A 25,289-nucleotide genomic window follows, 5' to 3' on the forward strand; every position below is an offset into this window, starting at 1 on the left:
CTGCCTTTTCACATTTGCTTGGCTGTATCCATGCTTATTCCATGATTTTACCACAAGAATACTGACTGCAATGAAATTACACCTATGCTTCTGAGTCAGGTAGACAAAAACCATCAAAAGTATTTTAGAAATAGAAATGTTCTATCTAGAAACAGAACATTTACAAGTTCAGCCACTAAGGAGCTCACCAAAACCACGTTTGATTGAGGAAGCAATCCAGTCTCACATGGAACTGCAACAAAGCAGGAGACAACATGAGCATCTAATAATAAAGTACTCATCAGCAGGAATATTTAGCCCAGCACTTCCTTCCCCACATTTCCAGAACATTTTTAACTAACACATGAAGTGAAGTTCCATCTCCGTGTTTCTGCAGGCGTTTTTCAGGTGTTGGCAGTGGGGTCTCTGCTCCAGCAGCTTCAAAGCAGATCCACCACAGGGCACAACTGGAGCTCTCAGCCATGTGTGGGTGCTTTAATGAAAATATGAGGAAGGGCACAGAACACCAGAAGGGGAGGAACCAACAGAGGGCATGAGAGAACAAATTCAGGGAAAGAAGAGGAAGAAGAGGAGGAGAAGGGAAGATGCTCTGCCCTGGAGCAGGTGACCCAAAGGGACAGCAGCCCATGGAGGACCCACACCACAGGAAAACAAAACCAGAGTAGCAGCAAAACTGATACAGCATGCCTCCAACCCCTGAATCACATCCTGCCTCGCTGAAGGGACCCAGTGCACCCTGTGGTGCTTACAAGGCAGAGAAGAGAAGTGTCTGGAGTGAAGCTGAGGCTCAGAAAGAAGGAGGGATTAATTCCCCCGAGTGTTCTAATGTTTATCTTTTTTGTTACCCAGTAATTCAATATTTATGTTAATCTGCAATAAATTAAGTTGAATTCCCCAAGTTGAGTTTGCTTTACCCCTGACAGCAATTGGGTAGTGATTTCCCTGGCTTTACTTCAACCCTGGAGCATTCTCAGCCTTGTACTCCCTTTTTTTCTCCCCATCCCACTGCAGCAGGGAATGAGGAAGCTGTAAGAGTGCCTGGGCCATCCCACCACAGGGATGTAACAGCATTATCATGGTAAAATATAATAGTAACATCATTACACTTGACCCAATTTTCACTTACTATCCTTAGAATTGTGTTAATTCATTACCAAAAGTAGTGTCATTAAAGAGGAGATATTCTTCAGCAGGGAAACTGAGTATCAGACAACCAGGCATGCTTGTACTCAGTAAGAAATGTTTATTTCCCTGAGCCACATCTCCAAGGGCCTGAACATTTAAACACTTATTTCTTCACAGCAAGTGCAGAGTATCAGAAGCACAGAAAAGATCTGCATGTGGAAAAGTCCCTATGACAACTATCTCCAAAAAAATCCTACAGGATACCTATCCATAATGAATGACATCTGTCCACCAGTCTAACCTGACTAGTTAGTATAAATAAATAATTATAATAACTCACTGGGCAGCTCCACATTTCCACCAGTTGGCCACAGGCTTCAACCAGTGACAAACATACAAGTGTCTTGTTTCACAATTTCTTCAAGAGTTTTATGGTATCGGCTATAACAAGCCATAAAAAAGGCCAAAAGAGGAAAATTCTAACAAACTTAAGTGTCACCTGCCAAACACCTACATGAAATACTGCAAATGTAAGAATGAATTCAACTTTAACACAGAGTCACATAAAAATATTGTTTACCAGTAGTTTCTTTTGAGAAAAATGGTATTTATGTCCAGCACACTGTGGGTATGGAAATTAGAATTTACCAGAGTTTATCTAGAAAGGACACACACATATTTTGGAAATACAGATATGAGAAGCCATAGAACAATATAGGCTGAGACAACTGGAATTATTCTAATTGCCCCTGCTTTGAGCAGGACGCTGTGGAATCAGTTTGCTCAGCAGCTTCCACAGCCAAGCTCTGAAGATCTCCAGGATCAGAGATGCTGATAAACCTTGGAGAGTTTTAATTACTCTAATGATGAAAATGATGCTCCTTGTGCCTGGTAAGAATGAATTTCTCATGTTACAACTTGTGATCACCGCCACATCTCTTCCACTGCCCATCTCTGAGAAGTCCAACTGCACCATCTTCACACCTCCCCATGAGGCAGGCGGGAACCACACTGAGATGCCCTGAACCTCATTTCCATCAGACTGAGCCAAAACAGCTCTGACAGCCCCTCCTTATATGCCATATATCCAGTCCCTATATAATTTCATTACCTACAGACTCATGGCAGAACACCAGAGTACTGCAGAGCTGGAAAGTGGGCACAGTACTTTGGATGTGTTCACATATGTAAGGCCCATCAAAATTATCAGTAAGCAAATAAGAATTAGTGCTGCTTCCCACCCTTGGAACCTGCCAGTGCAGCCACACATTTGCCTTTCTGCAGTTGTCAGACTGTCCCAGTTGTCCCACTCATTCTTTTCAAAGTGCACAAAAGGGGACAGCAAGGTAGGATACAGTTGGTAGAATACAGCTATGCAAATACAATACAATTATTCAGAAAGTGGTATCAGGTACAAAATAGGCCTCAAAGCCAAATTTCAGAATTTTAAGGTTGCAAACCAAGATCAAAGGGAAGTTAATAGCTACATACACATCATCTACTTACAGAGTGAGTGTCTCTTCTGCTTTGAATGATAACCCACATATATTCACACTGATAAAATAAACATCAAATGTCAAAATATACACTAGTGTCTTTCATGTGGCACTGACCATTTCTTTTTGAGTAATAAAAGATACTCTGAAGTCTTGGCAGCAAGACATCTGAATTTAAACACTTCAGAAGCATTATATTCAACATAGATGCTCTCTCCACAGAGGAGACTGGGATTCTACACTTGTTGACACACAACAGGGGGGTAGCAGTGTTTATGCCTAACATCAGACAGGTTCACATACAGCAGTAATCAAGCATAAATTATATGCAAAATATTATTATGGCACTGACTTTTGACTGTGAGGCCTAGTAGATAAAACAATAGCAAAGCAAAAGGCAGAAAAAAATCAGCTGTTTCCCTTTTTGGAATTCATACAATTACAATTCATACAATTTAGGTATCATCCCCTAAAAAGACAGGTTGGCAACTCAGCAATCCTAGCAAAGATATTTCTTGTTAGAGAGTGCATGGAGGAAAACACTTTGAATTGATAAGCAGCAATCCTGAACAACTGCCAATATTTTCTTAGCACAACTTTGGCCATTATGCTGGAGATCAGGCTCCAGGGAGACCTTGCAGTATATTCCAGAACCTAAAGGGACTGCATGAAAACCAGAGAGGGAATTTTTTGCAAGGGCATATAGTGAGGGGACAAGTGGGGACAGATTTAAACTGGAAGAGGGCAGATTTAGATCAGATATCAGGAAGAAATTCTTCACTGTGAGGGTGGTGAGGCACTGGCACAGGGTGCCCAGAGAAGCTGTGGATGCCACATCACTGGAAGAGTCCAAGGCCAGGCTGGATGGGGCTTTGGAGCAGCCTGGTGCAGTGGGAGGTGTCCCTGCCACGGCAAGGGGCTTGGAACCACATCACCTTTAAGGTCCCTTCCAACCCAAACCATTCTATAATTCTATGAATAAATTACCTGCAAGCTAAGAGAGATGAATTAATTCTTGCATTGGAGATAACAATATTATTATTAAGAACTTGAAATTCAAGCAAGATGGGCTAAATTCTGTTAAAACAGCAAAGGAAATCCACCACTGATTCTTTTTGTGGTATTTGAAATAATAAAAATAACACTTCCCTTCGAAACAGTTGTGAAAGAACAAATTTTAATTTCTCAAGAAATGGTTAAGAAAGGAAGACTTTCAAATCCCATCTCATCTTTTGAGAAAGGTCCCTGGAGGTGGAGAACTGAAGGGCCTGAAACTACACAGGAGTGACAAATCCTTACAAAAACACTCCCTCTGCTGAGCAAATTCTTTAAAAAACTGTCTAGTTTCTTGAAACAAAAGTTTCTTTCCCAAACAGGGATAATAAATTTGGAAAGGGGAAAAATATATATAATTAATGCTTTCACACAGAGAGCTTAGAAGACCGAGCATTTCCACCGTAAGAATCCCTGGCACTAAAAATTAAATTCTGGTCAGGAACAAGCCAAGTTTGTGTGTGTATGATGATCTCAGCAGTGAAGTGAGGGGGGAGGAAGGCTCTCTGGAGAGATCCACTGAGCTGGACCCAGAGCTGTAACCATTTCAGCAGGTGCAGACAGGTACAGGCAATCACACAGTGCAGGGCGTGATTGCAACAGTGTTTTTGCACCTGAGTGCTGATGGATATCAACAACACAGGTGTGAGAGATCACCTGAACAAATCAAACACTGAATTCAGGCATGCAGGAAAGAACAACAAAACTTGTGAGAAAAAAGCAATTTCACCAGCAGACAGTGAAACTACAGAGGGGAAAATCCAAAATGAGCCAGCCAGACAGTGGCTCATTTTGGATTACCAAAGTGGTAAATCAGTTGTGTGTTTTCAACAGAGACACGTTGAAGAGATTCAAAGTGTTTTAAATAAAAGTATGTTTTTATATATACACATGGGCATATACAAACTCACATATAAAGATATTTAATAGAAGATAAACAGAAAGGAATGTCCTGACACATCCCAAAGAAAAAACATTGAGATTCAGACTTATAAGGGAAGTGAAAAAGTCCTATTAAATACCTTTAAAGCCTGAAAATAAAACAGAAGGGGAAAAAAATACCAGGACAGCAGCTCCTGATCAACATCAGGATTTCCAGATCCAGGTGAACGCTACCCTTGAAAAACTGAAGATTTCCATATAAATAAATGAAAGTAAGTGATCAAAGAAAGATCTTTCACAGCCTAAAATGAGGAAAGGTATAAAATTTGCCAGGTACTTACACAAACTAGCATTTTAAAAGACTGCAATAAGGAAGATGAACCAATGGGGACTCTAAATTAGTGGTGAAAGATGAAAAAGTCAGATTGCTTGCTGTATGTTTACTTCACAAACTTTGGAAGCGCTTATGATAACATGAATGCTTAATCTGGAAAGTAATAGGAAGCTGCTGAAATCTGTAATGAGGCATTACATAAATATTCTGTAATGAACTTGCACCCTCCAAAGCCAATGCCAGCACTCACTCCCAGGTATGTGGAGGTGTTCTGTATGAACAAGGGGAGGGTTTGGCACTGAGAGCTGCAGGGCGGCCTCTGAGAGGAGAAATCAGCACTTGCAGCCCTGCCACAGAGGTGGAAGAGCCAGGAAGGAAGGAGTGAAGGCAAGCCTGGGAAGATGGGGGACAGGAAGGTGTTTTTTAGGCTTGTCTTTATCAGCCTACTGTTTTTAACTGGAAAAAAAACTAGATTAATTTTCCAAGGTGAGCCTGTTATGCCTGTGGCAGTAATTGACAGGTGATCACTCTGCCTTCATCTCAGACTTTTTTATTTATTTTCTCCTCCTGGTCTCATTGAGGAAGAGGGCTTTGTGAGCATCTGCCAGCTGACCAAGGTCAATCCCCAAAAAAGCTGTGAAGAAGTGCTTACGTCACTGGACAAGCTAAATCATATATCATAATCATAATGTAATCATAATCATACATCATAATGTACATAATGGGTACATTCAGGGGCACTGAGAAAGACTTATTTCTAACACCTAGGAAGAATGAAGTGATAACTCAATTTAAGTTAGTGATAACTCAACTAAATCGATTTACTGCAAACGAAAAAATACAAATTCTGAATTAAAAATTACATGTTTAACTAGATGTAATGGATTCTTTTGCATGTAACATTTATATCTGATAGAAACCAGATTTTTTTAAAAATCAGGTCTTTAACTTCTAAAAACTGATTGTAGGCATGCATTTTATAAATTGGTTAAACAGACAGTGCGCAAAGAATTAAAATGTAGATCAGAATAAAACGGCTAACTATACTCTGAAAAACTAAACTGTAAGGCTAGAGAAAACCCTCAGGAGACCTGGATGGCAAGATTCCTGAAAAAACTAACATGGTCTGACCTGAATTGAAACAGAACAGTGAGCCAAAGGCAGAGCAGCTACGGAACTGTCATAAAGACTAAACACTTCTTGAAGTTAAAAAAAGATCAAGTGACATAAGGCTCACCACAAAACTCTCATACAGATATGCCTACATGTTGATTAATATTTTAAATGCACCAATACCATCTGTAACATAGTAACTTCCTCCCTCAGAGACATATTTAAAAATAAATGATAGTCATGACCATTAGTTGAGTTGCTTTGAAACAGAAAAACTCTGTTCATAGAAATTTACACTAAACTTACAGAAAAGGAAAATACATCTAGTACAGAAACCAACAAATACTTAAAAATAAATCTGCAATAGAATCAAAGCTGAAGAAAAGGTGGAAGGCAAAGCAAATAAAAAAGATCTATGCCCTGAATACAGTGTTTGGAAAAACAACAGTAAGAATTTTATAAATAACCTTGAATTTGTGGGAATACTGTCAAACACAAGCCTTGAAGTCATGAGCCTGGAAGTCATCTGGATCCAATGCATTTGAGTGCAACAGCTCACTGTAAAGCCTGCATGCTTCATGAAGAAAAGAACAGAGAGCTGGCAAGGGAACAAGAGCAATTGCCATCCCTGACACTTGCATTCAGCTTCAGCAGACAAGGTGAGCTCTGGTGCCTTGCACTGTCAGGCAGGAGGGAAGGGCTCAGCTGCTGACACTCTGCAGCACCGCAAGCAAGGAGATGTCAGAAACACTGGAAACAAACACAGAGGGGTTCCAGCTTTAGCACTGCCAACATCCTCAGTACAGTTTGGGGGGCAGTGCTTTGGTTGTCTCAAAGCCCACTCTGCATTACTGCATTTCATGCAGCTGAACATTGCTCTTCCAGTTGCTGTGGAAGAACAAAATCTTGGGTTGCTATCAAGGCTCAGACTGGAAAACCTAGGCCATATTATTTAGACTGGAAACCCAAGCACACAATACATTAATACATTATACACACACAATACATTATGCCAATCTATGAAAACAGAGTTATGATACAATAATTCAGATTGAAAAGGACAGCACGAGGTCATCTAGTTTAACCTCTTACTCAAGGCATAGTCCTCTATGAGATCAAATCAATTTGCCAAGCAATTTACTCAGTCACATCTTGAAAATCTTCTGTTTATGTCCATTTTATCTTCCCACCATGCAGCATCCAGTCTAGTTCCTCTTCTCAAAAACAACCTCATTTTTTGGGAAGGCAGCTATTAATGCTCTCAAAGCCTCCCTTCCCCAAATTAACCCATTCCATCAGCCTCTTCTCACAGGGCCCATGCTTCCGCCCACCAGTCACTCTGGCACTCCTCCTGAAGATGCCACCAAGTGACATCTTCTTCTGCACTGGGCAGACAAAGCTGGACAGAGTATTCTGCATGTGGCTGAGTAAGTGTGAAGCTGAGGGAAATAATCACTGCACAACCTTCTCTGCTGCCACAATGCATCATCCCTGCCTCATGCTCACCTTGCTGCCCACCAGGTCCCACAGAGCTGCTCCCACCCAGTCACACCCTAACCTTTATCTTTCCTAAGAGCTTCTTATCCCCATCATCCTTGCTGAACCTCATGAGCCTCCTGGCTCCTTCATTCCTGCAGACTGAGTCCCTGTGCACAACAGCTCTGCCCTTCAGCAGAACAACTGGTCCCCTCAGGGTGGTGCCATCTCAATGCATGGGACCTTGTCACCTCCACCCAGGTCCCTGGGAAAGATGCCTGTGACATTCATATTATCTGGAAAAATCCCTTTGCCCAGGATTTTTCTCCTGGGAAGCTGAGAAGCCTCAAAGAAAAGGGAAACAATTCTTATCTAATTTGCCTCTTCTCCTGCTTTGCTCATGTTCAATGTGTTTGGAGATTGTTCACCCACAGGTGATTGTTTCATTGGATTCTGGTGTGAGTTGATTTCACTCATTGGCCAATTGGGGCCAAGCTGTGACAAGACTCTGTAAAGAGTCACAAGTTTTCATTATTATCTTTTTAGCATTCTGTAATTATCCTTTCTCTATTCTTTAGTACAATATAGCATTCTTTAATGTAATATAGTACTATAAAGTAATAAATTAGCCTTCTGAGAATATGGAGTCAGATTCATCATTCCTGCCTTCATCAAGGCATTCCCAGCAAACACAATAGAGGTCAAACACGACTCAGGTTGTTAGAGGCAACTGGGAGTGATCAAACCCTAAATCACACTCTGAGCCTGATCCTACAAGCAGCTTCTCACCCACCTGGCTGCCACCTAGACTGTGGAAGGCACCTTAACTAGGAATGACAAGAGTGCTGTGGGAAACTGTGATGAAAGCCTGACTAAAGGCAAGGTAAAGGACAGCCACTGCTCCTTCCTCACCCACAGATCCTGACATTTTATCACAGAAGGCAATGAGATCAGGCATGATTAATCCTTGACAAATCCATCCTGACTGTGCCCAACCATGATCCTGTCATTGACATGCTCAGCAACGTGTTCCAAAAGGACTCATTCCACAAGGACTGAGGCAGTCAGCACCATCCTCTAACTCCATGGCTTGTCCTTTGGAAGATTTTGAAGATTGTGGAGCATTCATGTTTCCACAAAGGAGACCCCACCCCAGTTTCTTTAGTCTTTTAAGAATGGCAGAAATAAGCCATCTCCTCACCTCACATCCATCCTGTGGTCTTGCAGGGATCAAGTCTTCTCAAGGAAGCCCTGAGACAACCCTCATTCAATTCATGGCATACAATAATTTACCCTCGTTCAATTCATGACTGCTCTCCCTGAACCTCATCTCTGATCACAGAGGCCTGGGAAATCTCCTCTGGTACCTGAGCAGATGGGCATAGCACAGAAAGATGCAACATTTTGGTAAAATGTGTTCTCTCTATTTGCATACTGTGGGAGACTGTGGGAAGCCAAGTGGGAAGGATAAAGAAACTGAGTAATCTGTCTGGGGGATCAACAGTAGTCTATATTTCACAGTGAAATTTCTCAAGTTCCACAAGCAGGAGTTGGGAAAAAAAAAAAAAAAAACCAAAAAAAACCACCAAAACCAGCCTTCTTTATGCCTTTCCTTAATGCCCAAGAATGGGAACCTTCAGAACCCAAAGCATACATTAATGAGTTTATAAAATCGAAAGGAAAATTCAATACTCATTTATTACTTCCAGCCAAACTCTATTCTGAACACAGATATTGTGAGCAAGGAGTAAATGATTCACAAGTGTTGGCATAAGCAAGATTGATTTCATTCTAGAGTACATTAAAAAACATGTTCTATGTAATAAAAATACATTTACAGTTCTAAGGGTATACATTTTAATCTTGTTTCCCTCAGCCCTGCTGCTTAAGGAACACGTCATGTGAAAATCAACCTCTTGCCAAGTCACTCCTCAGTGAGAACACTTTCCTGACAATCAGTTCACCCAAAGATTTCACTCAACTCTCTAAAAGCAGCACCAGCAACAGGGGACAGTGACAAATTATCTGAGATTAATGACGGTGGAAACACAGCATTTTTAAAACAAATTCCATCCAAGAACTACATTAAAAAACATTTGTACAGTTCAGAACTTCCTAATATTTGGGTTGACTCATACTGAATTGACTCTGCCATATGCTGACTGTGTGCTTGCATTATTTCAACACCAACTGCAACTCCTTTGGTGCACACACTGATGGGGAAAAAAACCTGTGGGTATGTTACTGATACTTCTCAATGGATCTGGAATTTCACTGCAGAAAAGAATGATACATCAGTAATGAGCAGAAAACTGAGATTAATGGGGAAATACAATTAAGACAACAGCTAAATGTTTTTTCCCCAGAGAGTTTCTGTAAGGCGTTGATTGTCAGTTTGGTTTATTTCCCTACAGCTTATGATATCCACACTCTTTTGTTGCTGCTCTGCCTGTTGGGCATTCAGAAGATGCACGAATAATATGTTACAATGAAGTCTACATAAAACTGTGTTTTGAATATGAGGTATTATAGGAACTCCACAAAAAACAGGGCCCTTCTTGTTTCCATGTTAGCCATGCAAACAAGTAGCTTGGATACATAATCAGCTTGTGCCTTAGGGCACAACCTGTTGCACAAAACTGAATTAGTGCAATTTAAATGATTCCAACATCAAAAATGACAAAAACAATTATGCTACTCATCTCCCAACAGCCAGCCCAGTGCTGAAGGGCAAAAAGAAAGGAAATGTGCTTAAGCAAGAGGAAACCAGCCCAAAAGAATACAAGAGATAAAATTATTTGGGAAGAAAAAAATATCCATTTTAGCTACAAATTAAATATTTTAATTAGAAGTAAATTATTGTACCATCATGTACAATACTTCTTTAATACATTATACTTCATGTTTTAGATAAGCTCCTATCATCTTGATTTACTAGCACCTGTTAGAAGTGTTATTAAAGGTACTGGTTAATAGCACCTCTTAATGACAGAAAATCTGATGTGATAGAAAAAGTTTCGAAAATAACCGAGATGTTAATGCAGAGCATGTTAACACAGGTTAAAAGGGAAGATGTTTCCTACTGGAAACTAAATCTCTTGATGGCATTTACAGCAGTTTTGCAACTTGGAAGCACAAAGACACTGTCCTTCATTACTTGTAATTCAGGTTTATCATGCAGTGCACAAGGGATGCAAAGTATCACTTATACCTGGCAGAACCTCAGCCAGTTACTCTGGAGCTGAGATCATCAACCACCAAATTCATGCAGCCATCTTCTGCCTTTTCAATTACAAAACACCTTAACAGTCACTCTGCTGTGTGTGAATCTGCCCAATCCAGTCCAGAAAGTGACTTTTATAAATTAAGGGCAGCCTTTTTACCAGGCCCTCCATAACTCCAAAAACGTGAAGACTAAAATGAAATCATTCACATGGTAACAAGTTTTGCAAGTTAAATACCACTGCTGTTTGCAATATATATAAATATGAATAAAAAGGTAGGCACCACTGATTTTCATAGCTTCATGAACAACAAAAGAAGCCTGGCTGAATGGAAGATTAAGGGCAAAAATATCCAGTGAGAATGAAAAAAAAACCAGAAGAAAAATATAGCATCTTCCCCCTTACAATGAAAAAGCAGTGACAATATAAGAACATTGAGCTAAAATAACCCATTTTTATGAAAAAAAAAAAATTACTTCTGCATTTTTGTAGTGAAGTCTGCTATTCATTAAGTTCTACTGGACAGAGTAGAATTCCAGAAAATTAGGTGCTCAGCAGCAAACCCTCAGTTTCAGCTGTGTATAAGCCTTATAGCATACTGACCCTCTTATTGCTGGTACACTACTAAAATTAGTGCCTTCACTCCAGTGTTAATGAGCACAATTGCATGCAGTGCATATGAAGGTGTCACAGCATCAACTACTGTCTGTCTTTAATAATCAGGTCTTTCTGCACCAAATCACCTGCTAACAAGCTCAACCTGTGAAGTACAGCTCCACTTCTCCCAGATCAATCTTCAAAGACTGTCTAGCATTCAGCAATTCACAAAGAAACATTAACAACTGTATTAAGTATAAAAGAAAGTGAATTAATGATTTCGTCCACAAATTCCCAGACTTTCAAATTAAAGAAGCTCAACACAAAACACTAGAAAAAGTTAATTAACAAAAAAGCAATGCTAAATATAAATGAATGACAATTCTCACACAGAAAAGAGACAGACCTTGGGCCTCTCAAAGGAACACAGAACTGAGCTAATTCAACCAAATGGAAAGGAGGAAAGGAATAATTTTTGAAATATTTACACATTAAATGGATTCTGCACTGAGAAAACACAGCATGTAGTTTTAGAAGGCAAGTCTTAAATGCATTCCCAGCTTTAGCAGAAAAATAAAGAAAAAAGGTTTTCCTGGATAGAAACCATAACTTGGAACCCTCTTTAAGTCACAAACATTGGATTTTGGACCTTACTCGTGGAAGGTGGAGGAGAGAGAATGTAACAGCAATACAAGCACCTCCTCAACCGTTGTATGTTAAGTGCAAAGCACAACTTTAAAGTAAGTTGTAAAAATATTTAGGGCTTTACCACCAAGAACCAACCAAAATAAGCTGGATTTCGTAAAAGCAATTTGAAGGTATACAATTTCCAACTAAAATAGCTTACAAAGGACTAATTAGCAGAGGAACTAGTACAATAATCTCACTAGGATGTTATACAACAGCAAAAAGTATAATAAATCATAACCTGAGTGCACACAGCAGTACCCACACCTACTTCAACTCTTTGGTCAAGTGTTGGCACAGATCTTCTCACAAATCCTGGCCAAAGCATGCTTCTTAAATTTTTTCTGTCATTCTCTCAAAACCATCTGCTAGTTCATACCAAAACTAAATCCATGTTAAGAAAAACCTATATTACTCATTTTATTGCAAGGTGATTTTTCAGTTTCCCTCCCCCAAAATAAGTTACTGCAGATAATGCCATATTTTAGAACATTCCAGTCATAGTGAAGTGATGAGAAAGTCTAAACACAGCCCTGCAAGGAGGACCATAAAATGGCTGAGTTAATTTTCCTTCACCCATAAAAAGTGCTGTTGACTGCACATATAGAGCACACTATTTACTTTCTCATATGAAAGTATACCTATGGCTTCTTAGAGAGGTCCCTTGTTGAGTAACCAAGCTCTCAGAGCTATTAAAATGGTTACACATTAACAGGCTCACAACTGCATGGCCAAACCTGACCCATCAGACACCAGCTGAGGGAAAAAAAGATTTAAATGCTGTCCTCCAAATCAAAGCTTCCACGAACAGAATAATTCAACTTTACGCAACAGATACACAGGCTGATGAAGATTGGGAAATCCCTCTACCCTCAAAAAAAAAAAAAAAAAAAAAGGCACACCTATGGTTGTAGTCCTTTTGTACAACTACTTTGGATAAATTATTAATCCTCACAAGCAACAACATCTGTTAAATTTAACTTATGTGCAAACCAATTAAGATTTCAGAAAAGAACATAAATGTGTTATGCTAATGGAAGCCACATAAATATGACACAGTTGATGAGATGAAAAAAATTACCTAGATTTTTAGCTCTGTCCTCTCCCTTCTCATTAGAGTTACTGAGCTGCACAATCAGAAAAACACTGGAATATTGGAATTTAACTAAGCTGTACCTGGTAATCACAACACTGTCATCTGCACTCCCAAACTGAACAGAGATGAATAATGAATAACTGAAGAATCTTATTCTGCACATTTATCGAGCTGAGGGAAATAAGGCAGTTATTCCTAAGTCTCCAGTGCAGGGCACAACATTACCTAACAACCTATTTCTAAGCCTTTATTTTGCTTGTTCTTTCTGCCTATTTCCTTTTTCCAGGATAATTCTGAGATTCATCATTTCACCTACTAGCACTAATTCTAAGCCTCAAGCTTTTGTCATCCTCTTCATGGATGTCCTTCTCTCATCCAACAAAGAAACACTGAAACCTCTTGCCACAGAAGCCAAAAACACTTTCAGAGCTTCATGTAAATTTTTAGTCAATGCCATGTAAATTTTTAGTCAAATACAAAAGCATGACCACCCTTGAAGATAATGTATCTTCCTCATCAATTAACTACTTCTGTATATCAGATCCAAGGCATTAATCAACTATGGAGGAATAGGATCTTCCACAGGGACATTTTATTTTCCAAACAGGTTGGTGTTTCTTAGCTGTGTCAATTTTGACATTTATAGCATTTTAAGAGCTTGGGTATGATGCCCTGAATCCTTTAGCAAATCAAATGTTTACTTTTAAATGTTCCCATGTCTCCAAAGAGACAGAGACACAAGATCAGCCTCGTGGAAGCTCCTGGCTGTGAGATCAGATGCTGCAATGGGCTGTGTGGGAAGCTCTAACAAAGAAAGCTCCACTTATCTCAAGTTACTTTTGTTGCCTCATGGTTTATTTCTGTTCATCCAAGAACTAATACTCACTTATAACACGTCTAATGGAGTCTAATGAATTATGCCAATAGTAAAATTTAAAAAATTAAAAAGAACAAGTCTAACAACAGGTTAAGCCTAAGACAAGAAGCTGTAAGTTGCTCAAAGACAATATGCTACAACACAAATGTTCAGAAAGTTTTGACTGAGGGGAGGGAAAAGCTAAGTATTTGTCATCTGAGACACAATTCCACTAAAAATCAGACCACTACTCACACAATTTCATTATTCCTGTAAGGAAAAAAGGTATATACACCTCATCTCTCATCTCACTGCATTAAAAAGGGTAGGATTTGTGTGGGGGTGTACATACATACATATTTCATATATTAGTAGCTGTTATCATCTTATTGCAGGCATTCCATACTGTTGTCTCCTCATCATAAAAGTTCCATACCTTGTTGGTGTTTCTGGTGGGCAACTCCTCAGGGCACCAACTCTTTCTTCTTCACACAGCAGCCAACTGGCTCCAGTTCCCAACCACTCTTTTATAGCACTCTGCTTCTCATTGGTTACACCTGTGGCCTGTTAAACTCAGGCCTGTTCCTAATCTTTGATAATTGGCCCAGCTGCAACTCCTTAGGGGTGAGATTACTTTCTACACTATCTTTATTTTCTTTATTTTATATTCTATCCTCCTACAAGGAACAAACAACTACTATGGAAGAAACAGATCCTCTACAAAGTACCTGAAGAAATAGGATTTTAATTTCTGAATTATGGCACTTCATGTGCTGCTTTGTTTTAATCTCAGAAACAAGTGACAAGAAGCATCAGAAGGAGTGCATGGCCTTGCATTCTTTGGACTCCACATCCACATATAATTAGAAGACCATCTGTTCACAAAGTTTAACCACCCAAGGTAGCTGGTACCTGATCATTTGATAAGTAGGATCAAACAAATCCATAAAGTCAATGCCAAGTCTACTGTCTGGTGTGCAAGGCTGCACCTGTGAAATGTTTTAGGCAGTGGAAGACTCTTCAGTGAAGTGCCTGCTCCTGCACAGTGCTGCTCATGAGAACAAGGATATTTCATGTATTGGCCAGGAAAAAATGCATTTGATACAGATACCAGTGAGGCTTAATTTCGGATTACCATTTATTACTTGCTTGCTGTCACCCTGCTCCTCTCTCCAGCCCACTAAAGCAGGGGAAGGCGGAGGAAATTGGAAGAAGCAGGAGGGGGTACCAGTGCAGAAACAGAAACGTGTAACAACACACTACAGAACCTGATTACAATTATCATAGAGGAACAGGCATTAAACAAAGCACCCAAAGTAAAATTTATCCCCAAAGCATTGAAAAATATCTTATTCCCAGGCAGCTGATCTCCATCATTTCCCTCCCTCCTCCCTCAATAAAATTTTGTGTCAGACCTGAAATTCAAAAGTCATCACCCCATGACCTGGTGTTATTTTGCATGTTTGCAATGAACTGCCCAAGACGGTTAAAAATCTACACACTGCCTTCAAATTAATTGTGATGTTGTGAAATCAAATTTTGGAAGAACCTAACTGCCTCCAGCCAGTTGCTCACCCTTGTTGGCTTATACTATTGATTTTCCAAAATAGTGATAACAATCATTAGATTTTGAAAGCAGTCCTTAACAGGAATTGCATGCAGCACAGAGCAGCCAGGACTTAATTTTTCCCTGTTTTAAGGGGATCCTGGCCCTCTAGCTCCCACCCAGGGACAAGCAAAAGCAGCCCAGTGCTCACACACTTTCATCATTTAAATAGCAACAGGATTAAGAAGTAATACATAAATTAATTTTAAAATCTTGTACACAGCTCAACAAACAGCTTAAAAGCAACAAGTTCTTTAGGTTTACTGATGATTGTACATTACTTAGCATTCCAGTTTACAAACCAAGTTGCTAAAATTAAACTGAAGAAGGCAGTCACATGGTATTTATTCCTGTCACTGTTATACACAAGTTTAACTCCTCTGATTTCTAAAGCAATGATCTCTAGAAAAAGCCATTATGGTGTTCTGTGCCAGAATTCTGGCATCTGATCATGCGCATTTTGAGGAGCACACATGCATAACAAGACTATTTCATGCTTTTGGGGGGCTGGGGGTTCTTTTTTTTGATTGGTTGGTTTTGGGGTTTGAGTTGGGGATTTTTTGGGGGGGGTAGTTTGTTTGGGGTGTTGTGGGTTGTTCTTTCTTTAAAGAACACTATCTCTTCCTAGGGTGAATCCCTAAGAAGGCTTTCTTAAGGAAGGCCAACTGATAAAAATTTGGATTACCACAAGATCTCAAATACTGATCTAGATATTGACAGAAGATCCTTCCTTTCTTTTCTTAATGTTTAAATGTAAATGCTGCCTTAGCAATTGCAAAACATGATGTATAGTCGAGTGCCTCAATCACCCTCAAACAGTACAGAAAGTTTTAGTATTTAATCCAAGGTTTATTAATAGGAAAAAGAAGTAGAGTTCTCTTAGGATATTTAATGCTCTTTGGAAGCAAAATCATCACTAAATCAAGGTTTTTTTGTGATTTACAAAGATCTCTCAGTTCCAATGGCACTCTGCAAAACCTTGACTTGCTACCTGCTTCTCAAGGCTGCCAATAGAACCAAACACCCCCTCCTGCTTCACAGTCCAAGGTGATGCTACTGCAAGCACAAAGCAAATCACTCAGACAGAACAACTGGTATCACCACAGAAGGAAGCTAAATACACTTTGTCCTTGTATTTTTTTCCACTACAGATGGTGACTCTGACCTTTCCAAGAGAACCAGTATCAATCTGAAAATACTATGCAAAACATAATTATGTAGACCTTGTGGGTTATGAAACCAAGTTTTGCTGAAAAGACTTTCTTTTCAAGGTCTGCTGCTAGTTATCCTCAGACAAAAAATGGAGATATAATTATGATCCACTGAATTTAACAGATGCAGCCATTTTTCCATGTGTTCAACAGATTATGTCAAAGAATTATACAGAAGAACTACAAAGCATTACCCATTCAAGGAAAAAAAAGTGTAATCCTCAACAGCTATGCTACCTGCTGGCAAGCAGTTGTAATCTGATTTCTGTCAAAATCTCAAATCACCACAAATCACTACTGAAAGCACTGTTGTTTCATTGTGTTCCCTAAACACAAGTGTATACAGAAAATATTTTCAAAGGAGTTCTATACTGAACATCTCAAGCACTACCAAGTTCATTCCCTTATTCCTCTCCCACCAGCTGAGCCTAAAGTGTCATTTCACAATGGTTTTTTCTTCAATTACTAATTCAGATAGCTGTCATGACTGCTCTTCACGAGTTATCAAACACACTTACTATTTTCAGAGTACAGAAATGTCCCCTCTTAACCAGAGAACAAAGGTTCTCTAGCTTTCATCTCAGAGCATACATATACACAAATATCTATCCTAAATACAAAAGTCCCTCTGCCTTACTAATGTCTGAAGAATTAAATAGACTGTTAACTGTACCCTAGAAATCTACTCTGCTGAAATAAAACCTGTTCTTTCCAACTAACAGTTTAGTCAGGGTGGACCACTCTGCTGACCATCTTTATATCTCTGAGGCTTCCTAGAATCAAGAGTTTTAAAAAGCTCTGTTTCAGTTTTTGTTCCTGAGGCACACCTAAAAGATGGACACAATACCAGCACAACTACAACCTTTTATCCACGGCCTGGCAGCTCCACCCAAAGTGCTCCTCTCCCTTCTACCCAAATCGATACCAGGCAGAGTATGAGGCACATGAGAACGGTGGATTTGGCACGGTAAAGCTGTAACATCAGCAGAAATTACTGTAATGGAGGAGCACCTCTGCACTATTGCCATCATCTACCACTGTTAAATGTTCCCTGGGTGACTAAGAAAGAGGAAGCCTTACACAGTTTCAAGCCACCTAGTTCATATTTTAGAAAGCAAGAACACTTAAGGGAAAAAATTACTAACTCAAACACCGTAAATAGAACAGTGCTGGAAGGAACAAAGGCTTCTAGAGAAACACAGCATTACAGACAAGACTTTCCAGGAATATAAACACCAAATGGTGGAATAACACACTGCCACCCTAGTTAGGAGCCTAATATCTGAACAGATTCAATACATATTAGAGAAAGAATTATAGCAGAAAGCATCTGCTTTAAGTTCTGCAGAATTTGGAGTAATCCCTGCTCCAGCTGAACAGCAACAAAAGCACAGTTAAACTACTAAGTTCAACAGCACCACTGATGTCACCTGTTTTATTCCAAGCTGCTTTTAAGTTGGTAGTAGTCTCCTTATATGTTTAATGGATCAAGTAGAGAGCAGCTGTTCAGCCTATGCTGCAGCTCAAAGCAAGCCAAGGTATTAGATCCTACCTCAAAAGGAAACATGGGACAAAAGGAGCCTTGGGGAATATAGATAACCACAAAAAGTCTAGTTTTATTTCCTTACAGATTTGAAATAAAAGACAGAACACAGGGTGTTCTCTTGGGTGACCACATGACAATTTCTGAGGTCATTATGAAGTGCTGCGAACTGACAAATGCTTCAGATACCAAGCACTCTTGAGGATGTAGTTTTGAGTTATTCTGAAAGAGAACTGAATTATAATTTCATGCTGCAGCTGGGGAGTGACAGAAGGAACCTTAAGGCTGGCAGAAATCTAGAGAGCCAACAGGCATCTGCCATTGAAGGAATTATTTAAATGCAATGCTCTGGGATACAGAGAATGCCTTTAAGCAATGCCTATGGAACCATATATTGCACAATTAAACACCCAGAATGGAAGAAAAATCTTCGTTTTCTATCAATGAATAACCAGCTCAGGAATGGGGATAGTAATAGAATGACACAGCACTAAGACATACCAATTTCTTAATACATAATTTCAAAAAATAAACCAATGAAGAAATGAGAATCAATCTGATTTTCAGAGACAGAATGTACTCATTAGAAGCTCAGTCTCATAACAGCAGCACCTAAAGCATTTAAAAGGTTAACACATGGACAACCACATTTTTGAAAGTGAGATGCTCATTACACACTACCAAGAAATGGAAAATACTTCTGACTCTGGGGAATGCTGGTGAAATGCTGGAATATATCCATCACAATAAAGTACAATCTTCTTCAAGTGCTTACCCCAAGCCAGGTTAAACTCCTTTCAGAAATATTTTCTTGGTTAAACTCTCTGACTCAGACATCCAAGGTCTCTAACCACAAAAAGGCCACAGAAACGCATCAAAGTCAAAAGATGTTTTCAGCAGTACCACACTATTTTAGCTGAAACATAAATCTGATCTTAAAAGTAGATCAGTTAAATGTGGAAATTTCAGTGCAGGGCGTTAGACATCAAATTTGCATTGCACTACTTATTTTAAGGTACAATCACCTTGTCATAAGCAAGTTTCAACTGAGAGGAACTCCTCTGTCCTTGGGTTTCACATCACCCACCACTGCCCAGGTTCTAGGCAAATTATTTCTGCTGTGGTGCAAAACATACTCACTGTCTTTCCTTTCCTCTGATGAAGAGGTTTCCAGGGAACCTTTAAACCACACACACTAAAAAAAAATTATTTTTCGACTCAGAAAAATACAGCTCCCACTAAAGCATTTAGAGGAGAGTGACACCATGCCAAAACCAAGCTCCTGTTTACTGGTTTCATCAATTTCTCCTTGAATATGCATGGGTTTGCATAACTGAGCAATCATTTACACTTTCCTCTGGGTTTCTGGTGAAGAATGACTGGCTAAGTCATCCACACTGCACTGAAAACTGTCGTGTTTTTCCAAGAATCTGTGTTAACTACAGGAATACTTTCCATGTTTACTTTTGAGCTCTTCAAAGTGAGCTTTCAATGACATTCCCCATTTATGTAAAGAAAGGATTTTCTGTCTCTTCAGGATCAGCAACAAAGGATGGAAATAAAGCTCCACTCGCCAGCTGCAGCATTTGCTCAGAGCATCTGATAAATGCAAATGTGCTGCACCACAACTGGGGAAAAGACCACAGCTGGGCAAGGATGCCCACCAAGGTGAGAGCTACAGAGAGAGCATGTGCATGGCATTCTCAGGATTATATCCAGGATAACCCTCCTGCCTAGTGCCCCCAGAGGCCAACCAAAAGGCTGGGACTGCCTCAGGACAGGCAGCACGCTCTTTAATCTCCCCACTCATTCTCCGAGCTTTACTGAACCTGGAAAGTGTCCTGGGAATCAATAAGCAATACAATTATTGAGACAGGAAAGAAAACTCAAAGACACTGATGCATTTACTCATAGAAGGCTGAGGTAGCAACCAACCAGGGCTCACATTTTCAGGTATTTTTACCAACTCCCAAACCCAAGGGGCAATTCAGTCACTCAAGCTGAGGTGACAAGAACAGCAATACAACCAGGGACAATCAAGTGTGTGTAGCAGAATAAAGAGCCATGACCACAGGAAAGAGATTGAGATGCCTATCAGATAATGGTATGAGTCAGCCAGCATCTTGGCTCCATGAGTTGAGTCGATTTTAAACAATACAACTGGTGTGAGATAAACTTTACATAAAGCACAAGTACTACACGTGCAAGAAGTCTTTTTGAAAAGTGATGTGCTGAAATACTCATAACTAAGTCTAAAACTCCTGTTCCTGCAATTATACTGGAACTCATTTCACAAGGAGGCTGAGGAGGTAATGAAGATATTTTCTGCTCCCCCAACACATCTGGGAAATTCCTTGTTCAGAGTCTAAACAGGGACGTCTGTTTAATTAGAGAAAATCCTATTAAACTGATCTTCCACGTGAAGGGCTGAAGTGACCAACTCCAAAAGGGTATAAAAGACACAGTGAATTCAGAATTTAATTAGAACACACTGTTAGCTAACTATAATCTATTCATTAGCATTCTTAATTTTTACAGCTCAATGCAATAATACCCATTTACTTTTAAATTGCACCCTTCTTACTTTTGGACCAAAGTTATACAATTCTACCAGTGTGGTAGTAATTACAGTGATTGCCTAGAGAACAGCAGCCTAGAAATATCTGTAAATGTTTAATTAGGGGATAAAGGAAAGACAAAGGAAAAAAAAAATCTAAGACAGAGAAATCACTATTCTCAACTGTATTCATATTTAGTAATTGCTTAATCAATTGTAAAGCATATATTCATGGCATTTTTCTTGCAAGATTTCCAAAGCATCCTCAAATGTCAAAATTTATTTCAGAAAAAATATTATTGTATTCCAAGACAGTCTCTTCAGAATGAAAATAGGGCCAAAAAATGAGAATAATTTAAGAATTAAAATACTTACCTGCAACTGAAATACAAAGAACACCAGAAAAGTTGAGTGATTGGTATTCCAGATACTTGCTATCCTGGTACTGCACCATTATAACTAAAATTTTCATTACATTACTGCTTCTGAAGAAATCCTACCTTTGCAATAAAAATTATTTTACTTCAGGTTTTCTGCATTCCAAGATGACATAAGTAATTGAAGACAAAGTGTCACATACCTTAACAAGTCCCATGTTGTGATACTTACCATTAAGTAAGAATACAGCTATAAAGGTAAATTACAAGTTCAATAAAAGTACAGCTATAAAGTTAAATGACATGTTCTGATTTCATACTATCTCAGGGAAAGCAACTTATTTTTTTCAACTCAAGCTCTTTAAAAAGTGAAAAGAAAACTGCAGACAAGTTCAGTGTAGTAGACTAAGCACTAAACAAAAGTAATTTACTATTTAAGACAGGCTACCTGAAAGGAGAGTACAACAAGCTGTAGCCTTTTCTTCTTGCATTTCCCTCTCTCCTTCACCTTCTAAAGCAATCTTACAAAAAGCACCGCCTAAAATAGCACCTATACCTTAAAAGCTACAAGAACATGGTCACATTTGAGTTATGGAAACTTTCATTAAACGTGCTTGGATACTTAAAAAGCTCAACAGGGAAAGTAATTTTGTCATGATGGAAGCTGACTTACATTTCAGGGAAGTTTTGGAGTTGGACACTGGGTCTATTTTCCATAAGAATAATGAGGTTTTTTTACCTGACAGTCCAGAGAGGTGCTGAACCCACATTTGGCCAGAAACAACTAAACAGGAGGGCACTCAAAGGCAAATATTTACTTCAGGACTAAGGAGCTCTAGGTGGGAGAACTTTAAGAAAGCTTTTAATCAGTAGAACTGACTACAAAGACACCTCAGTTTTAATCAGCCTCTGAGTTTTATTTTAATTTGGAGATGCTTTCAAGTTGCACAAGACCTAAGACCTAGACACCTGAGAATATGTGTTCTTCTGCCTATTCTGTAACTGGCCAGACCACTACAAAAAAAAAAAAATAAAAACTGTAGGGTGCTTTAGGATAGGTGCATAACAAAATATGCACAGTTTATGAAAAAAAGAATAGCAAGCATGTATTAAACAGTGTTATTTAAATGTAGCCAAGAACAGAATTTATATCTGTTTGTGAAAACTGCAGGTCTGGATGTTTTAGCTCTAATATCAGTGAGTGCAACTTTACTTTGTTTTTAATGGCAATCTGTCAACATTCAGCAACAGTGCAGTTATCCTGGGGGTCAGCAGTTAGTACATTCTGCATCTAAGAGAACACTTCAAGAGGTAAACAGCACAAAAATATTAATTATGGACAGAATAAATACTCCCAAAAGGAAACCAAGTGGTTACCATCAGTCCTAGGGGAAAAATACACAGGACACCCAAGGAAAAATGAGCACTCGAGGTAGTTTACAAGTTTGACAAGAAACATCTAAAAACAGGCTTGCAAGCTGAAAACACATCTTACCCACATCAATTACCCAAGAAAAGCACCAATCTAATTTAGCTGCTTAAGTGTAGCATGCAAGTTTATTAAAGTCATTTAATTACGCTACCACACTACCACAGCAGTGACGGTAGATGACATACCTGGTTTTCTTCTTGCAAAACCCTATACTGTTCCTTCCAAATGGTGATTTTTGAAGCTTCATCCTTCCTCAGAGCTCTCTCCTTTTTGAGCTCAGGACTCCAGAAGGTCTTGATGCTGTTCATGGAAGAACTCAGCTTGCTCTCCTTCACCTCCACGTCCTTGCGGAGCAGATCGTTCTCCCTCAGCACCTCCTTGAGCTGCGTCTGCAGGTCCATGATGGTGTTGTCCCTGGCCTGGCGCAGCGAGTGAGGCACGGTGGATGCCATGCTCACCGGGGGCAGGTGGTGCTCTCCAAACGCGATGGTGTCGCTGGCAACTCCGCTGGTGGCGATGTTGGGGCTGCTGCCCATGGCAGTCATGCGAACGCCGTAAGGCAGCCGCCCTCCCGAGCGGCCCAAGGTCATGGTGCTCTTCGGGGTGTCCGCGCCCACGTTCTCGTGGTCGCTCAGGTACATAGGGCCGGACGTGGCGTAGGCAGCGTTTAAGGACTGAATGTTCTCCATGGAAAGGGTTTTGCCGCTGCCGGCCCCGGCGCTGCTCCCCGAGCTGCCCCCCGTGCTGTTGGTTCTGCGGTGGCCCAGGCGCGGCGAGCGCGGCAGCCGCGGCGAGCGCCCCGGGCTCTGCGTGCTGGGCTCCGCCTTGCCCACGGAACGAGCGCTCCCGTACATGGCGGAGCTGGTGCTGCGAGGCAATCTGATAGGCAAAATGCAGGAATGACAGAATTCCTGGTAAGCTCTTCAATGGTTATAAGTCAACTTAAGGCCAATCACAACTTGGAACAGAGCTGGTTGTCCATCTCTGAAGTCACGTGCTCAAGGTGTTCAGGACCATATCTGTATCAATGAGAATGACCTATTAAAATCTACATCAATAAAAATAACATGCTAAATATCTAGTTTATCACCAAATGTTTGCCCCACATTAGAATACATTCGCCTATACTTCTCTGGTATTTTTCAATTCCTCCTAATAAATTTCAATTCCTCCTAATAAAAAAAGCAATGTTTTATTTAAACCCTTCTATTTAAACTCAAAAAGAAACTTCTATTCTTGCTTTTCTATTGCTATATTATCACAGCAAAGAGGAAAGGAAAAGAGAATCCATCAATCTTCAAGCTGTAATTTTGTTGGTGATGACAAAACCTTCAGATGCCACCTCATCTTTCTTCCTATTTCTAACTGGCCCTAATGCTTTACCTGTTACCCTTCTGAGTGAGAGAATCAAAATTCTAAAACCACTCAGTAGTGTATCTTTCCTTCAAGTACTGCCAGCTTCCATAGGACACGGTTTCTAAACCCTTGTGTTGTGAAATCACCCTGCAAATGGGAAGGCAGGACAGACTGAAGTGACTCTGACCATGACCTCAACCAGAAGGTTCCTTAGCACTGCTGTCAGCCCCACTTCAAATGCAGAAATCAGAACCAAAACCAACAATAATCATGAAATCATTACTGACCACACAACTTCAGCAAGCACAGATGCAAATCTGAAATAGGAGCAATGGCCCAGCAATGAGACCAACGAGGTTAAGAGGAACAAAAGAATCACAGGTCCACTGAAAACTGGCTCTACCCTCTTATTTTCTCCCAAACTAAATGTAACTTATATCTTTGTTCAGGTTAAGAAAATATTTTGATTTAAATACACTTCTCATTAACCAGTTGAGATTAATTCCATTAAAAAATATTTCAACAGCAGGGACCTCTTAAAACACAGAACAATTCAACATCATCCTGTTGCTGTTCCTTCTCCCCTCTGCTTTTTCTTTAAATACAAACTCTGGTGGCACATGCAGTAGAATTCCTTATTTCTGCAGTGCAATATGATGCTGCAGTACAAGCACTGGTAGGAAACTCTTCAGCACAGGGACTCTGGGTTGGGATCAAGTCAATAGCCAAGATCTAGCAGAGAAGCAAAAAATGTAACTAAACTACAGCACTGTAAAATTATCCCACTATACAGTCCTTCACTTTTTTTCTCCACTGTTTTTTCCCATCGTAAACTATTCCATGTTACTGCTGGGCTCGATTGAAATCAAAGTTAGAACACTGAAACATTCCTGATCCCATCAGATGAAGGAATACCAGCCAGTGTCCAAGGAGCAGCAGCATCTAATATATCCCATCTTGCCTTTCACACCAGGTCTCATCTACCTGCCCTTCTGCTCAGGAGTCAGGTTTGCCAGATATTAGGAATTAATTTCTCCAAACCAGCATGTTTGTGAGATAATAACTGGGCAAATAGGGTAAAGATTAAGTTTAAAACAGGGATGCACTTCCAAAAGAAATTGTAGAAACAATGCAAGTGGGTGGAAGGAAGCGACCAAAAAATAATAGTGCAAAAAATACTGGAAAAGGGTAGAAAGAAAAACAAGTAAAATCCAGGAAGAAAAGATAGAGTATTTTTTACCTTTCTGAATAAGTTAGTATAGGAAAAG

The 25,289-nt window shown here is 39.8% G+C and overlaps 1 protein-coding gene across 8 annotated transcripts in view; it reads right to left on the reverse strand.

Annotated features, from left to right (window-relative positions):
* ERC1 (ELKS/RAB6-interacting/CAST family member 1) overlaps positions 1-25,289 on the reverse strand; it is a 266,470-nt gene that overhangs the window by 232,681 nt on the left and 8,500 nt on the right. For all 8 annotated transcript variants that reach the window (XM_054281949.1, XM_054281944.1, XM_054281943.1 and 5 more), the window contains exon 2: positions 22,851-23,684. In XM_054281949.1, the coding sequence (XP_054137924.1) occupies positions 22,851-23,519 (669 nt within the window). In that variant the 5' untranslated portion in view covers positions 23,520-23,684. The remainder of the gene's footprint in view (positions 1-22,850; positions 23,685-25,289) is intronic.

This window comes from Melozone crissalis, unplaced genomic scaffold (assembly GCF_028551555.1).
Source record: "Melozone crissalis strain CALT ecotype California unplaced genomic scaffold, PUWL_Pcris_2 ptg000033l_1, whole genome shotgun sequence".
Classification (NCBI taxonomy): domain Eukaryota; kingdom Metazoa; phylum Chordata; class Aves; order Passeriformes; family Passerellidae; genus Melozone; species Melozone crissalis.